At 41.0% G+C, this 16,976-nt stretch overlaps 1 protein-coding gene across 7 annotated transcripts in view; it reads left to right on the forward strand.

Annotated features, from left to right (window-relative positions):
• ADCY2 (adenylate cyclase 2) overlaps window positions 1–16,976 on the forward strand; it is a 424,606-nt gene that overhangs the window by 218,276 nt on the left and 189,354 nt on the right. For all 7 annotated transcript variants that reach the window (XM_009208133.3, XM_021939226.2, XM_021939228.2 and 4 more), the window contains one exon: window positions 10,157–10,306. In XM_009208133.3, coding sequence (XP_009206397.3) covers window positions 10,157–10,306 — 150 coding nt within the window. The remainder of the gene's footprint in view (window positions 1–10,156; window positions 10,307–16,976) is intronic.

The following is a 16,976-nucleotide window of genomic DNA, read 5'->3' on the forward strand; positions in this document are numbered from 1 at the left end:
GAAATAAAAATATTATATTTTATTTTCACATATGGTGGTGCTAGTGGTTTTTCGCATCAACTGCTAAGTTGTTTGGGCATAATACTTAAGTTGCTTTGGCCTCACTAAGTAATAAACAAAACTCCTAAGAATTTCCTTTAGTCTAGTAACATGATAAAAAGAATTAATGAGTATTATGAACCAGGAAAACTCAGGAACCTCTGCATTAGTGGTTTTATTTTTGCAGTTAGCTTTATAATAATGTCAGAAGAAGTATAATAATGTCAGAAGAAGTTTATCACCAGTCTTCCTTCAATCACAAGTATTTGTGTGTTCTCATATAGAAAACTAACTAAGGATGATCCCAATGGCAGAAACTTCATAGCCATCACCCTGAGAACCTAGTGGCTGCAATTAAAATCTCACTTCTCCAGCTCATGAGAAGCCTGCCTTGCATCATCTAAATTGTTTGTTTGCTTTGTTGAGTTCTATTGTTGGCTTGTTTTATTGCATTTATTCTAATGACCTTGATTTCTTTAGGGGGAGAGTACAAAATTTAATTGATTAAAAATAAATGCCAGCAAATGTTTTGCGGAACGACTAAAGGGTATTTAATGAATATCCCATCTTGGTGCACATTGAACCATCATGGGTAGTACATGGAATTTCTGCAAAAGAGCTGCCAGCCCCAAATGTCTAAGGCTTGCCCATTTTGACATTCAAGTGGATTCTCTGGTGATGTATATGTAAAAATGTCTTTAAAACTTAGTGTCATATTGTGATGGACTGAATTGCGTTCCCTCAAAATTCATATGCTGAAGGCTAACCACCTCAGAATGTGACTGTATTTAAACATAGGGCCTTTGAAGAGGTGGTTAAGGTAAAATGAGATCTTTAGGGTGGGCCCTAATGCAATCTGACTGGTGTCTCTATTAGAAGAGGAGACTGGGACACACAGAGACACCAGGGTGGTGTGCTCACAGAGAAGAGACCCTGTGAGGTCACTGAATTTTTGTCCCCTCTGAAACTCATGTTGAAGTTTAATTGCCATTGTAACACTATTAGGAAGTAGAACTTTTACGAAGTGATTAGGTCACGAGGGCTCTGCCCTCATGGGTGGGATTAACACCGTTATAAAAGGGAGTTAATCCCATTTTTTTCACTTGATCTTTTGTGTTCTGCCGTGGGAGACCAAGCATTCCTCCCCTACAGAGGCTGCTGTGCTCAAGGCTCCTTCCTGGAATTAGAACTGCCAACCCTGCCATCACCTTGATATTGGGCTTTACAGCTTCCAGAACTGTGAGCTGATAAATTTCTGTTTTGTATAAGTTACCCAGTCTGTGGTCTACTGTTATAGCAGCATAAAATAGGCCAAGTCACAGCAAGAAGGCAACTGTCTGCAAGCCAAGGAGAGAGGCCTCGATCAAACCTAACTACACATTGGTCTTGGGCTGTAGCCTTCAGAACTGTGAGGAAATAAGTGCCTGCTGTTTAAGCCACCCAGTCTATGGTATTTTATTAGTAGTAGTAGTAGTTGTTGTTGTAGTCGTAGTATACTATTGCACATATTTAGCAAAGCCCACTCCTTTCAATTGTGGTCTTTGAATGCTATTGTCTAGGAAAAACAGCTGCAGTCTTGTCCATTTGGGAAAACATGAGATGTCACTTGGTGTTTGGGGCAAAAATAATACATGTTCTCTGACCGAAATTTACAAGAAATCAGAGTATGGTGCCAATGGGTTTAAAAATTTGTCTTTTCATTCTTACAGGACATGGTTTACAGAAAAACATACACCAAGAGAGGAAGGAAGGTGGTTGGGGTAACCCCAAGAGTACACTCTGGGGAGAGTGCTTTTGAGTACCTTTCAGTCTTTGATTCTATCAAGGGAAGCAGTTGCCAGGCATGCCCTTTCCTGATGAGTGTGATTAATGAAACAACCAAAGTTTCATTTGTAATAGAAAAGTTTTTGTTCTCCTCTTCCCAAATGGTTTCAGTGATGCATCCTTTTATAATTACACTATGACTTTATGCAGCATATTTTGGTCAGACCAAAAAGGACATTCCAATTCAAAGCGGGCCTTGTGAATCACAGCACTCACTATTTTTCTCCTTTATTTGGAGTCCATGACTGTTTCGCAGCGTTTTGCAGCCTGTCATTTCCTTACGGATGTGCTTACTAATATCATATTTAAATCTCCAGGTGAGATTGGCCGTGGCATCCTGTGTTGTTATTCCTATACCTCTGTGCAATCTCGTCTCTGCATTGTCCTGTTACATTTGATGTCAACGTTTAGGTCCACATCCTTTCATCAGGTGTTTTCTGATTCAGTCATAATCAGCGGGGCAGTCTGCACTTTTTTTGTGTAATTCCAAATTGACCTTCTATTGTGTAGATTACGAATGCGACTATAGGTAGGTCACAATGCCAGTTGCAAATGCGATAGCAATGCAACCTCCCCCTGGTACCCACAAAAGGCATTTTATCCCTTCTATGTGCTATGTTAATAGAAGGGGAATACGCCACATGTTCACCCTAAAATGGAGTATTATTTTCTCCTAAACTAAGCTGCATAAATCAGAGTCTCTAATAGCCTTGGTCATGCTTTTAAATAAACCTAAATACCTGTCAGCTTTCAAATTTTTAAATGAGTGGGTGTGGACCACATGTGTCACCTATTAAGTGGTGGTGAATGAAGAGAATTAGAAATGGTGTTTAAATGAAGCAAAACTTCATTGATTCAGATTAATTAGAGAGATGATCTGTCTAAATTAATGAAAAGTCTGAATTAGAGTGTGTTAAAGTTTCTTTTTTAAGCATTTAAGTCCACTGAAATCACCAGAACCAGGCAAAGTGTATATTGTTTGGTGCGGATCCTTAGGAGAGCTGATTTAAGACTAGTAAAATTGTTGTTTTAATTGGTGTATAATTTCATGTTTCTAAGTTTTTGAAAGGCATTGAGATGCAGCACTTAAAAATGTGTCCTCCTGTTGTGTCATTACTTTGGGAGACAGGGTTTGGGAAGACACAGAGACTGGCATTTTTAATAAGCCTCTTGGAAGATCCAGGACCATTCAGAAATTTGAGTTTCTGAAATAAGCAGGTCAAACGTCTTTGGAATAAGTAACATTCATTCAACTATCTGAACTCAAAAAGACCAAAGAGATCATGATTTCTATAGGTCTCAGTGGCGATGTAAAGTTTAGGTAATCATTGATTTGTTGCCTGACCAAATGTAAGATGCAATTATCCAAACATCAGACTGGGTTAGGAGACAGTGTTTCGGCTGTCCGGAGGGAGACTAATAATGCTCACAAACATGCTTTGTAGTGTATAGATGCTCTCGGAATTGGGCTTGAAGCTGTGTTGAGGCAGAAGGTAGTAGGGAGAAGATCTGGTAGTGTTGCTTTGCAGAAACGGTGTGCAGAATAGGTCAAGAATGAAAAGGAAACATCTGCTCTATTTTGGATGTGAGCGAAGTGGAATAGGAGTTTCAGTGATAGTGATTCCCATGATTCCCTCTGCTTTAACTTATCATAAAGGACTAAGAAATCTCTTTGGAGAAATGTAAAGCTCCATGTAACTCTTCAAAGATATTCCATCATAGAAATTGATGACAGTGTTGCTTTTTCCTTTTCCATTTTTATCTTTGTAACTTCCTCATACAGCTCATTTGTTTCATCTTCTCTTTTCCCATAGTGGAGAGGAGCTAAACCCTAAAGCTAAGATTGTTCTGTGTGCTTGGAGTCAAAGAGAGAATGGACAGAAGAGTAAACAGGGTGACAGTACCCTCCTCTGCAGAAAATAGGGAAGCCATAAATCTTCATAGCTTGTGTTGTTTTCTTCTATGGAGTCCTGAGTATTGGAAACTCCATGTTATTCCCTTTTCTCTGGTTCTAAACTATAATCAAGTGAAACTTCTCCCCATCATTTTCAAGTTTGCAGTCACTGAACTGAGAAGTACAGGTCTGGATTTCTGCATGGTTAATTCGGCTTTCTCTTCTTGGAGGGAAACTGTGTTCTCAATGAATTAATTTGTGGGAGGAACTTTCTATCACGATCTGAGGATCTTCTAGGCTCATCTCTTCCAGTTGACTTTTAATGAGTTGCTGGAGCAGTTCTGAGAAGAGCAAAGAGCCCTCCAAGCTGCCATACTCTATTTTTGTCTAGTTATTGGCCAGACATGAGCCCTATCAACTTATAAGATTTAGCCCTTCATTCCAAATATATCTGGAAAAATAACATGATGTCTGCTATTCCAAAAGACTTAATAGCAACAGATGTGGTATAAAAAGAATAAAGAAAATAATAATCATGACCAACAGTACTATCTATTTTGTAATGGAAACTTCCATAGGAAATCAAATTGCAATGGACTCCCCATTTTTGGTTCTAGTCTTTTAGCCCAAAGTCCTAATAACATCCACGGTTGAGACTATTGGTGTTTCAATTTTCTTTATACCTTTCTGTCTGACTCCACTCCTCCTCATTTGGAGGGATTTCAAATTAGAAGATCCTAGCACATGACCTAAGGATCATTGGATGTCATTAACCAAAGCACAGTGTTCCTGATTGTCACTAAATGACTGATAAAGAGCAGAAACCCTGAGGCCACTGCACATAGCAAATTTAATTCTTAGAGGGCTGTGAGAAATGCTACGGAGATGGGATTGGGATTCTCTGCAGCCGTGTCTGAGAGATCAGTTAAGGAAAACTGTACCTGATCATTTTCTCCCCCAGGCAAGAGCATTGCTTTCTGTAAGCCAAATTGGATGCTTATGATAAGTGGTGAGCTTACTGAATATTCATTCCCAGCTCTCTTCATCATGCTCTTGTCTTCCCTTTTATTTTCCTTTGACTTATAATTGGTGTTTTTGCATATTTATGATCTGCTTTGTTTTAAGCTGATGACCTGTGTCAAATGCTATAACTTTTCTCCTTTGACATTGTGCAGTTAGTTCATAGAAAAAAAAAAAAATGTCATGAAGTGATGGCATTTCCAGCATTACCAGGAGCCTGGCTTTGCCCTCAGCCTGCAGGGTGCTGCCTGGTGTCTGCGTGGGCCATTTTAGTTTGCCACCCCAACATGAGGTTAAGAATTAGAATAGTAAACTCTTTAAAATGCATAATACATCAGAGCCACAAGGAGAAATCTGAGTGGTCACCTAACTCATGTGATAATTTCTCAAATGCTTAAAGACAATGACCTGATACCCTTAAATGTTTTCTTCCCAGGTGAAATAGTCCTCAGATGGGTCACACTTGTGCCTCATAACCTGGGTGAGAGCAGCCTGACCCTCCCTTCACTCTCCTCTCAACAGGCACAGATGCATGAGCTGAACCAGTAAAGGCTCCATGGCATATGGTCTCCAAGAACTTAACATAACTTTAAATGATGAAAGCACTTTGCAGCATAAATACAAATGCTTTATAAAGAAAAAAATCAGTTTCTTACAAAATAACATGTGTCTCTTTAGAAATTCCTCAGAAATGCCTTCCCCATGCCCTGGAGGGGTTGCGTGTGCGGTGGAGAAATCTGGCCGTATGCGTATGAATTGGGGCTGTGTAGAATATACGGGGACAGTCTGGACAGCCTCTCCCGGCCTGGAGGCAGCCCTCAGGTCACTTAATTTTTTAGACCTTTTGTTGCCCAGTCTATAAGATGAAATAATAAAACAAGTCCATTCTCCTGATTGCGTTGCTCTCTGTACTCTTAAGGGTAAAAAGATATAAGGTATATTTAGAAGGGTTATGGTGGTCATTATGAAAGGAGCAAAATAATAATAATAATTTGCTAGTAGACACCACGCTTCCGGGAAGTACAGGATTCATTAATTTGCATCCTCTGAGAAAGTGTTGACAAATCACCCCACATTTACATCAAGAGAAGATGGGGAGCAGTGCAGACAGCAACCTTCTGTGAGGATGTGTGGGCATGGTTCCACTTACACAGATTCCAGAGCCTGCACATGCTCGATTTTAAGACCTGGTTTTAATCTTCAGGGTAAACCTTGACTGCTGTTATTACTTTAAATAATTTATTTCCTTCTAAGAGATCTCTGGAGGCCAAGTTCCTCTCCTGTTTTCTGACAGATGTGAAAGTAGCTAAATGAAGCAAGAAGATAAAAGGAGACAGCAAGATGGTATGATGTTATAAAACAAACTCAACATTGTGGAAATAGGATTGTTTGTCAGAGGTTCTGCTTAATAGTCCTCTGGAAAATAAAATACTTTGATATTATTTTTGAAAAGAAAATTGTAACCTAATCACTTCCTTGCAGCTCTAGGTCTTGTATAAAGTCATTCCATGCATGCATCATTTTAAAAGAAAAATTATTTAGGACATCAATTGTATTTGTAAATGTGTGTCATTATCAAAATGCCAAGGTCAATTCAATTAACCTTAGAATATAGGGATGAAACCGGGTATCAGGAACAGGCTTATAATTCGATAAGTTTTCCATCAGGAAAGACATATCATATTCTATTTGACATTAAAGCCCTATGTTGTTTATTGCTTAAAAGTTTTCCTTTGAATATATAAATTAAAAATCAGTAAATGCATTATTTCCCATTCTCTGTAGATAGGAGGGGTTCAAATTACATTTGTTGGAAGCAATGCAGCATCCAGAATGAATTACTCCAAGAAGGTTTTTCCTTACCTGCCGTGGCAGTGCAAATGTGCCAGTAGAATGTGGCAGTCGGAGAGCATTGGCTGGAAGACAGGCAGCGAGAAGTGCAAAACCTTATTGCTCTCCAGGGGGCCTCCCCTTGCTTGGAATGAGCTTCTGTTGTCAAATGTTTGGAAACCTCTCAATGGACAAGAAACATTTACCTGGTCAGCTACACTGGCTCTGTGCCCAGGGCCAGGCAGCACGGTGGAGAGCACCCTGAATTCAGTCTACTGCCACAGAGGAGGGACTACCCTATACAGGCTGCCTCAACGTAGGGGAAGAAAAGCCTGTGGCAAGCTCTGTTGCAACAAGGGCCTCCGAGCGAAGAGAATTCAGAGGAAATAAGTGGGGAGTGGGATTCTAGTAAAACAGGATAAGACAGTACTCGCATTCCAGAGGGTAGAGACTCGCATTGGAGCCTCAGTGTTGGTATCAAAGTGCCCCATTTCTATGCCCTGCAGAAGAAGCCAAGGGACAGATGATGGCTTCATTCAGTTCTGTTGATTCCACTTGGTTTTTATTGTGGAGGAATTTACTCCCTAAAATGTTGACAGGTTTGCTTCGAAGGCATTTTCTGAGGAGGAAGAGAAAAAGCTCTCATGAATAATCACTGAGTCATTTTTATTATAATTTCAGCTACACCTAATAAGGAAGGAGTTAGTATTTTCTAATTCTGAGCAGCATGGTTTATGTTGGCTTCTCTCATTTCCTGCATTCTTTGGTGCACTGTTCTTCAAAGCATATCCAGCAATGACAAGATCTGAAGAACTTATAGCAAAGCAGATGGTCATTTCGCAGAAGCAGAGTATGGCAGGACTTAACTGACAATGCACCATTGGACATGGTGCTGAAATCAACTCCTGTTCAACTAGGGGAGGGTCCCCTCAAATCGGAAGCCAGGAAGGTCATCCGGACTTTCCACATGCTCCAGGATTGACATTCTCAGAAGAGGTGATGTGTCAAAGTATGGCCTTGGGAAGGAAGAGAGCCCTGTGATGCTAGAAAATGTGTAGAAGTAACACTGAAGACAGCCACATTGCTCTGAAGCGCTGGGCTGCTGCACCCGCTTACACACAGACTGTGAGCACATATGCCTTCCACACAGAGCACGTGCGTTACCTGCATATCACATGCACACACATCACCCAAGCATGCATTTCACACACAGATTACACACAAGTTACATGCATGTATGCACACCACATGCATATACCACACACAGATCACACACACAGAGGAATTCCCAGTAAAGATTTTAATTATCCATACTAATGGGGAGGAGATAAAATATAGATGCATAACTGGACATTATGGGGGTTAGCTGTGAGAATATGGGTGAGCTTTAGGATCTCCCTGGCCCCAAATCTCTCTGAAATGAGTGAGTTACATGAAACATCATTGAAGGCCCCTTCTAATGTGCATGATTCTGGACCCCACTTCTATTGTGCTTCTGCATTTATTCAGAGAGAACCTCATCACATCATTCTTCCAATTCTAACTCTGTCCTTTTTTTTCCCCTGTATCCCAAACATTTATTTTCTAGGACTTGAGGAGGCTAATAATTAATATCACTGTTTTCCTCTTGGATTCAGAACCCTTTGAGAGATAGACAAAGGCATTGGGTAGATGGAGAACAAAATGTCACCTTATTACACTTACACCTATTTGGAGAGTGCAGTTAGGAATAAATGATCTTGCTGATTATCCCCTGAGTTTACCCATCTTTCCCTACAGCCATCTGCCCTCAAATCGAAGTCCTTCTCAGCACAGAGGCAAGTGGCCCACTAGGTCCACTGCTTGGCTGAGAACGCAAAACATGAAGATGACCACCCACTTTAGAGAGGAAGACCCTGCTTATGGGGGAGGATGGGCTAAGATGCAGAGAGTTCATATCCTTTTCCCAAGCCCTCCAGTTAGACCGATTCCTCCTGCTCTCCTTGGCAGAAGTGACCCCCCTACTGAGAGGGAGGACAGCTATGATTCTCTGTTCAGTCCTGTCACAGGGAACCTTGAAGATTTAGGAATAAATTTCCCATGATGGGTTCCAGCCACTCCTGCTCACCACGTTGGATGATTAATGTGATGAAGTGGTCTATGTTATGGGGAGATTCTTAGGGAGGAGCATAGAATATTTGGAACTGATGCTGCTGAGTTGTTATTAAAGCCACTAGTGACCTGTCTTGGTGAGAATACAAGTCATATGGAAACGTAGGGTAGGTTGGATTTTAACCAGATATGTCTATCCACTCACAGACAGGTCTGTAGGTCTTGCCCTGGACACACAAGAGCTTGCTCCATGTGAATAGTGGGCTACACTAAAAAGACTATTGTCATACACTGTTGATGAGAATGTAAATGGAATATTTCCTGAGAGCAATTTTGCAATATGTATCAAGAATTTAAAAATACTTCTGGCTTTTCAGTAATTATGTCTGAGGAAATGATCAAATACGAAGCCAAAGCTTTATACATGAGGTTGACCACTATAGCATAATGCAAATGCACAGAATATTGATAAGTATTAAACAATATGGACGTATCTAAAGGACAATCTAGTCACAGAACTGAATATTATCTAAGCATTTAAAAATCTTGTTTCTACGGAACTTATATGATCTAAAAAGTATCTTATTAAACGTTAAAGCAAAGGACAAAAACTACATTCAGAATGAACTGAAGCTTTTTGGAACGAGAGAGAGATCTTGACAAAGTAGAGTATGCCACCGGTTTTGAGAACACGGAGGAAAACGGAGTAGGTAGACAAGGCCGTATGGACAGCAGAGTGTTCCGCTTGGCCAGGACACTTACAGATTATTTTTAGTTTTTCTTTATATCTTTGTTTTTCTCCCAAATTGTATGAACATGAATTGTTTTTATCATCAAAAGAATAATGAGTTTTATGTTTTGAAAGACTACCATATTTCTACATAAACAAAAGATAATGGGTGAATGTCAGTTATCCAGGCTCAGCAAGTACAGTTTTGGTGTGAGGGCAGTTTGTATTAGTCACCTAGTATCGCAATAATGCTGCGTAACAACCATGAAATCTCAGAGGTACACAATAAGACTGCAGGTTGACTAGGACAGCTCTGCTCCATGTGTCTCTCATCCTGGGACTGGTGGGCTACCCGGAAATGTTCTTTTCCTAATGAGGTGCAAGAGAGTGACTTGAAAAACAAGTCACTCTGGATCTGGATCTGGCTCGTGGTTATTTCTGTCCACATTGCATTAGCGAAAGCAAAGTAGATCTCATGACTGAGCCCAAAGTCAAAGGAGGGACTACAAAGTTGTCTACCAAAGGGCATGGATCCAAAAACAGGGTAGAACTCTTCTGGAGACTGATGTTTTCTGTTAAGCAAATAAAAATGTTACTTTGGAAGCAGAAGTAAAATTAACTTCCCACAGTTATCTCTCTGAAGACAGTTGCTAATGTGCACTTCGTTTTGATTATATTCACGAGTGAGACACAGTCACCCTATTGAGCAGTTCTTTCTGTCTCTTTAGATCCTGGCCAATGTGATCATTTTCATCTGTGGGAACCTGGCGGGAGCCTACCATAAGCACCTCATGGAACTTGCTCTTCAGCAAACATATCAGGACACCTGTAATTGCATCAAGTCCCGGATCAAGTTGGAATTTGAAAAACGTCAACAGGTAATGCATGTTTCTTCTTACATCCACATTACTTTAGGCATTAGCAAAATGATGCTGTTACTATTAATGTTGAGTATGGTTCATTCATTCATGAGCTTCAGAAAAACCAGAGAAGAAACCCTGGGCTCTGCACCTGGGAAGTGTCTTAGTCTGCTTAGTGCTGCTATAAAGGAATACCTGAGGTTGAGTAATTTATCAAGAAAAGAGGTTTATTTGTCTCATAGTGCTGCAGGCTGCACAAGAAGCCTGTGCCATATCTACTTCTGATGAGTGCCTTTGACTTCCTCCACTCATGGATAATGGGTAATGTGCAGGGATCACTTGGCGAGAGAGGAAGCAAGAGAGAGGCAGGGAAAGAGGGGCAGTGCCAGGCTCTTTTGAACAACCAACTCTCATGGGAACAATAGAATGAGAACTCACTCAAGCTTCCTTCCTAGGGAGGGCATTTATCTGTCCATGAGGGATCCACCCCCAAGACACAAATACCTCCCACCAGGCCTCACCTCCAACACTAGGGATCAAATTTCAACATGAGATTTGGAGGGGACAAACATCTAAACTGTAACAGAAAGTTATGATCAAAAGAGCAAAGATGGCATCTTCCCCATGCAGCCTTCAGACCCAGGGACCCAGGATCACCCACAGCCAGATACACCAACCATCATCAAAAAGTGGCTGGGGCAGTCAAATAAGAACAGTTCGTGAAGAAACTCACTTCTGGTTAGTGTTTGTGGCAAGCGTTTGCACCAGCAGAAGTATGAGCCCCCACCCTCCACCCCCGCCCGCTCACCACACTGTGCCATCATCGCAGCACTTCCTACAGCACCTGTTGCCCACATAGGATGAAATGTTGGAGTCTTCCTCAGGGAGGTGATTGAAGAGTCTGGGGAGGAGCCAGGTGTCATTGTCAGGGGCATCCTAGGTTGATTGCTGTGGGTGGCACAAATGCACATCAGGGAAATATATAGACTGCAAGGAAACATTACAGAAAGCAAGCAATGGAGACAATAGGAGATGTGCGGGGACAAAGATATCACCAAGCATGGTGGAAAGCAGGCACAATAGATGTGCATGGAGAAGAAGCCATAGAGGGGCCCTGGATTTGCTGTGCTTCACTCCGGGTGATGGCGGATCAGCTGTGTGTTCCTGGGTTTGTGTATTTCTCACTGGGAACCCAGTCTGTAAAGCTAATAATTAACATGGCTGGCTATAAACCTTCTGCTCCCCCTCCCTGTGGGCCTTCATCATATTACCTGTGCTCTTAGCAGTGTTTGGCCTATCATGGATTCTTAATTATTGTTTGTTAAGTTGTACTGAGTTAGTTCACCCTATCAAATTTCATCAAAGTGTATTGTGGTGGGAGCAAAAAATATATCCTTTAAATGCTGGCACTAGTCCTTTGTCTGTGTGTGGACTGCTGAATGGTAATCACATTCTTTTTTGAAAACAGAGATCCAGGATATTCGTTCATTCATTCAACAAATATTTAGTGAACACCAAGGCTGTGGCAGGCATGGCTCTAGGCACTGGGGTATAACTGTAAACGCTGCCTTCGCATTGGTATGATTGGCAAATATTATGGTTTGTTTTTTAAAAATACCTTTTTTGTCTTACCACCTATATAGCAAAGGTATTCAGGAACCGATGTTTTTGTTTGTTTCTTTGTTCTAGATGTGTCTCAAATTCTGAATTCAAAATTAAGAGACATAGACAGTTGTTAACTTGGGACTATTATCCAGTTTATCCTTATATACCTATTTTCAGTAAGTTTTACATCTGGGTTCTAGAAAATTCCACAGTTTCGACAAGTAGCACTGAGCATTCTTGGGTGGTCCTGCTGTAGCGCATGCTACAGTTCAAATGTTTTGGGAGAGTTGGTTTCCTTTCTCAAGCAGTACAGACTGGAGCAAGTTGGGCCCGACAGCCATGTCTAACTTTTTTTTCATCAGCTCTGTCATCTCCTTCAAAATAGCACCAAAGCTACAGAGAACAGAAATTCCAAGTAGACGGATTACATAACCTAATATTTTTAGGAACTGCCTTGATAAAAGCAGTGTCAGGTCACTGACCTCACCTGCACATCATATTTCTCTGAAGAGACCTGAGCGGCCAAAAGCACACGGCGTCCCTTGCCACAGTGAGCTGAGGGTTAGAGGAGCCACATTGACCTTGTGGAGTTCAAGAACTAGACCATGATGGGAGACATTAGAAAGACATGCATCTACTAGTTTCAGAAAAGAAGCCAGTGATTCTTTTAAAAATAAAGAAAGTGAGAAGGGACACTTTAAAGAAACAAGAACTGATATTAAATATGTTTAATAGAATACAACTTTACCTCACAGGAGCATTTTGTCACAAGCGTTGGAAGTCCATTTCCAGAGTCTACTCCTAGAATGCAGTACCTTTCTGGTTAGGGCTTCCGAGAATATGTGTCTATGATGAGATGTGTTTGCACTTCTGTCAGACCAGCATGTAATTAAATGGAAAGAAGAGATTATCTTGGTTAAAAAAAAAAAAAAAAAGCCATCAGTAAGATATAATCTGATAGATTTAAGGAAACAAAAAAACTGGCCAGTGGCAACCTGTGTGACCTTCATAGAAGGGCGAGGCCCCGGAGACACTGAGGCCCAGTAGGGCCACCGATCAAATTCAGGTTTGGGTTCCACATGTCACTTCCTGCTCGCACTGCATCGCAAACCACCTTTCGCTTCATCCACAGTCACTGTGGCAAACAGTAATGTCCTTCAGAGTTCTTCATTCAGGAAGGATATGTGTTGATCAGCCAGAAAACAGTGTCAGTCATTGTTTAGATACATAAATAGCATCCAATTTAATGTACACGTTAGCAGCTGTGTCAGAGAGAGCTCGTGTTCCCAGAGGTTGAGAGGCGGCCACCTTGGGAGTTCCTTGGCCTCGTTTCACAGCCCCACTCTCTGCTGTCCTTCCTCCTTGGAGAGCATGCAGTGGCGGGTGAGCCCAGCAAGCCGTCCCTCTTCACCCAGGATGGGAGTGTGCGGGGGGCGGGGGGCTATTGAAACTATTGGGACCTGTCTAGTGATTCTGAAATCTTTTCAAAATTGCAAAACTCCATGCTTTCTTTTCTTCAAATTTTGTGACATGTTTCAGATGGAAGTGAGATCAATTTCTAAAGATCAAAGCCCAGGCTTGAATAAAGTGGCTATTTGTAGTATAAGATTTTGAGGGAAGAAGGAATGAAAATGTTGCTAGAGATTTTCTCAGAGTTGTGTTCTTGCCTTAAAAGTGTTCTCATTATGAACAATAAAAATCATGACTTCTTACAAGGTAGGGAAAAGAACGCATTGCATTGGAATTGAGGCCACCTTTAGAAACCGAAGGTATTCACCTGTCTCGAGTTTTGACTTTTGTCTTAAGTTTCATATCCCACAGTAAAATCCGCGGCTGTTTCCTGAATGCCGTGTAGTGTGGCAGATGGCTCTTATCAGACCTGAGAAAACATATTTCAGTGAGTGTTGCTCTCTGGGGTATGTAATAGGCTCTCAGGAATTAATGAGAGCTGGATTCACAGCAAAACAAAAACAGTGTTTGCTAACTGCCTAGGTAGTTGAAATAAATGCTGTTTCCGTAGGAGTAAAAGCCAGGTTTGCTATTTCATAGAGGGAGAATAAACCCTCTTTGATTTATATATTGTATTTGTTTTAAAGTAATTTAACAATTTTGTGTGTGTGTGTGTGTGATTTACTTAATCTAAACCATCCTGTGGATCAATATGACAGAACAGTCCTTTTAGTAAAAAATGCTGGTCAAGCGAGGCACAGAGACCCCATGCTATACCTGGATTCTGCAACTCTCTGTGGGGGTTAGTGAACCAGTAGTCTTTCTGGCTGTCCTTGGATGCAAAATTGTTTTCCTCTCTGCAGAATTTAGTGGAACAAGAAAGTGATCCTTGGGTGGTCATGGTTGGGTAGATAATGACAAACTTTCCTGTTTTTAATCCTAATGTGATAGCAGGTATTACAATGACTTTATTGAATGCGTTTTATGGCTCATTTGTTTTGCAAAGTGAAGAGTTTTTGAAGTTTTTCTAGATTTGGGCTGCTAAAATTTGGAAAAGCAAACAGAAGCAAGTACTATTTCTTTAAGTTTTTATAATTTCCCGGGTAGTTTATGTAGTACTTTATGTGTACTCTTGTATCAGACTCCTATTGCTGCTATAATAAATTTCCACAAATTTGATGGCTTAAAACAGAACAGATTTTTTATCTTACAGTTTCAGAGGTTATAAGTCCAAAATCAGTCTTACTGAGCTAAAGTCAAGATATTAGCAGGGCTGTTTTTTTCTGGAGATTTTGAAGGGAGAATTCATTTCCTGGCCTTTTCAAGCTTCTGAAGGCTGCTTGCATTCTTTGGCTCCCAGATCCTAGCCCCTTTTCCATATGTAAAGTCATCAGGATAGAATCTTTGAATTGTTTTCTCTCTTCTCTCTCTCTCTCTCCTTCATGGTTTTTTTTTTTTTGGTTTTTTTGTTTTTTTGTTTTTTTTTTTTTGAGACATTGTCTGGCTCTGTCACCCAGGCTGGAGTGCAGGGTCATGATCTCAGCTCACTGCAACCTCTGCCCCCTGGGGCTCAAGAGATCCTCCCACCTCAGTCTCCCAAGTAGGAGGGACTACAGGTGTCCACCACCACACCTAGCTAACTTGTTATTTTTTGTATTTTGTATTCGTTTCGCCATGTTGCCCAGGCTGGTCTTGAACTCCTGAGCTCAAGCAATCTGCCCGCCTTGTCCTCCCAAAGTGCTGAGATTACAGGCAAGAGCCACTGAGCTGGGCCTGTCTCTGACTTTTGATTCTGCTATTGCATCTTCTTCCCTTTCTCTGACTCCAACCCTCCTCCTTTACTCTTATGGCTTCTATAATTACACTGGACTAACCAGGCTAATCCAAGATAACCTCCCCATTTCAAGATCTTTAATTTAATCACATCCACAAAATTCGTGGTTTGCCAGGAAACCTAACATAGTCCCAGATTCCAAGGATTAAGATGAAGATACTTTTGTGGGACCGTTAGTCGGCCTACCACTCTCTGTCTTCTTTATTCCTACAGCAACTCTAGGACCTAAGTCCCTTTTCCCATTTAAACCGAATAAAGAAACTGTTCACATTACTTGGCCCAGATCACTCAGTGAGTAAGTGTAACTTCCAGGGCCCTTCTGTCTTTCATGTTGGTTTTGCATGGGTTTTCTGGTCTGATCTCTGGGAATGTTAACTGGAGATTTTCCAGGACATGAAGGACTCTTTGATGGAAGTCCTACAAAGAGTAGAAACAACTCTGAGCAACTTTAAGCATCCAACATTGTATCCTGCTGAGAAGCCAATCAGTAGCTGTTCTTCCATTGAATTCTCATGCACTAACATGAAGCAACAGAAATCAGCTGCCACCCTGCTCCCCTCCATGACCATGCCGAGGCATGGGGAGAGTTTGATGCCAGCCATGCCATCCCTAAAGATCCCTCCAGGATCAGCTTTCTTTTTCTTGGAGGCAAGGAGATTGAACAGAGGACTCTGCAGCTTTGTCTGCTTGGACATGTGGTGGTGAGTTATTCAAAACAGTCTTTTACCAACCCCATCTCTGCATGTTCAGTTTACTTTTCACCAATGAAATAGACCTTAGGCGGACTCATCAATGACAAGACTAATTGTTTTACCCAATTGTCTTCACCTGAGTTGGTACGTGGACTTGAGTTGAGGCATCTCAACAGTTATGTACCTTTTCATAAAGCCAAGCTGAACGTTAGTCATGTGAGAGGAATTCAAGCCAGTGAGGCTTTCTCACTGCAGTTGCTGAAGAATTAAAGCAGCACATTTTAATATAAATGTCATCCCTGAGCTTTGAGGTACAGGGCTGGGGGACATGCCCAACAGAGAGAGCCTAACAGGAGAAACACACATCGTGCGGTAGGTACAGTTTGGCTCAGATACAAAGGCCTTTCCTGGGTTCTGGCATCTCAGACCATTAATTAAACTCTCCCACATCCCCCACTTATGTTTTTGAGATCTCCACTTTTCATCTTTTATTAAATCATTAGTTGTGTCATTTTTTCTTTGGTATCTCTTCCTTGATAAAGAGGCCATAACTTACATCCATCTTGGTCACCACATTTTTTTCATTTTATTAAATGATTAGTATATGCTTTTCTCTTTGGCATCTCTTCCCCAATGCAGAAGGCATAGCTTAAGCCAGTGTTGGTTATTGCTTTTTTCTCAACTCTCATTAGTGAAAGATTAAATGATGTGGAAGATGACACAAATACTTTACTTGAAAATTGAAAAAAAAAAAAAAGAAGAGCTGAGATGTCATAAAAGGTTCTCATCACAGTGTTTGCTATTCCAATCCATCAGAATGAACTTCAAGAACTATTTTCACAGTTTGCACCCCATTGTATTATATGGGTTACTTAAATTCTCACGAAGCTCCGTTGTTATGCCTCATTGAGAAATTCCAGGACAAGATGTTTCAGAACGCTACAATTTTGCCGTGATGTCTATCGGTGCTTTTCAATGAGAAATGAAAATTAACCCCAGAAAAATGTCAATAATCCTTAAATCAAGTCTGCAGTATTTTCTGAGAAGACCTTTAGTTAGAAGGGTTGAGATCACCACATATTTGCGAAGATTGCAGTGAAGGTTGTGC

This window comes from Papio anubis, chromosome 5, assembly GCF_008728515.1.
Source record: "Papio anubis isolate 15944 chromosome 5, Panubis1.0, whole genome shotgun sequence".
Lineage (NCBI taxonomy): Eukaryota > Metazoa > Chordata > Mammalia > Primates > Cercopithecidae > Papio > Papio anubis.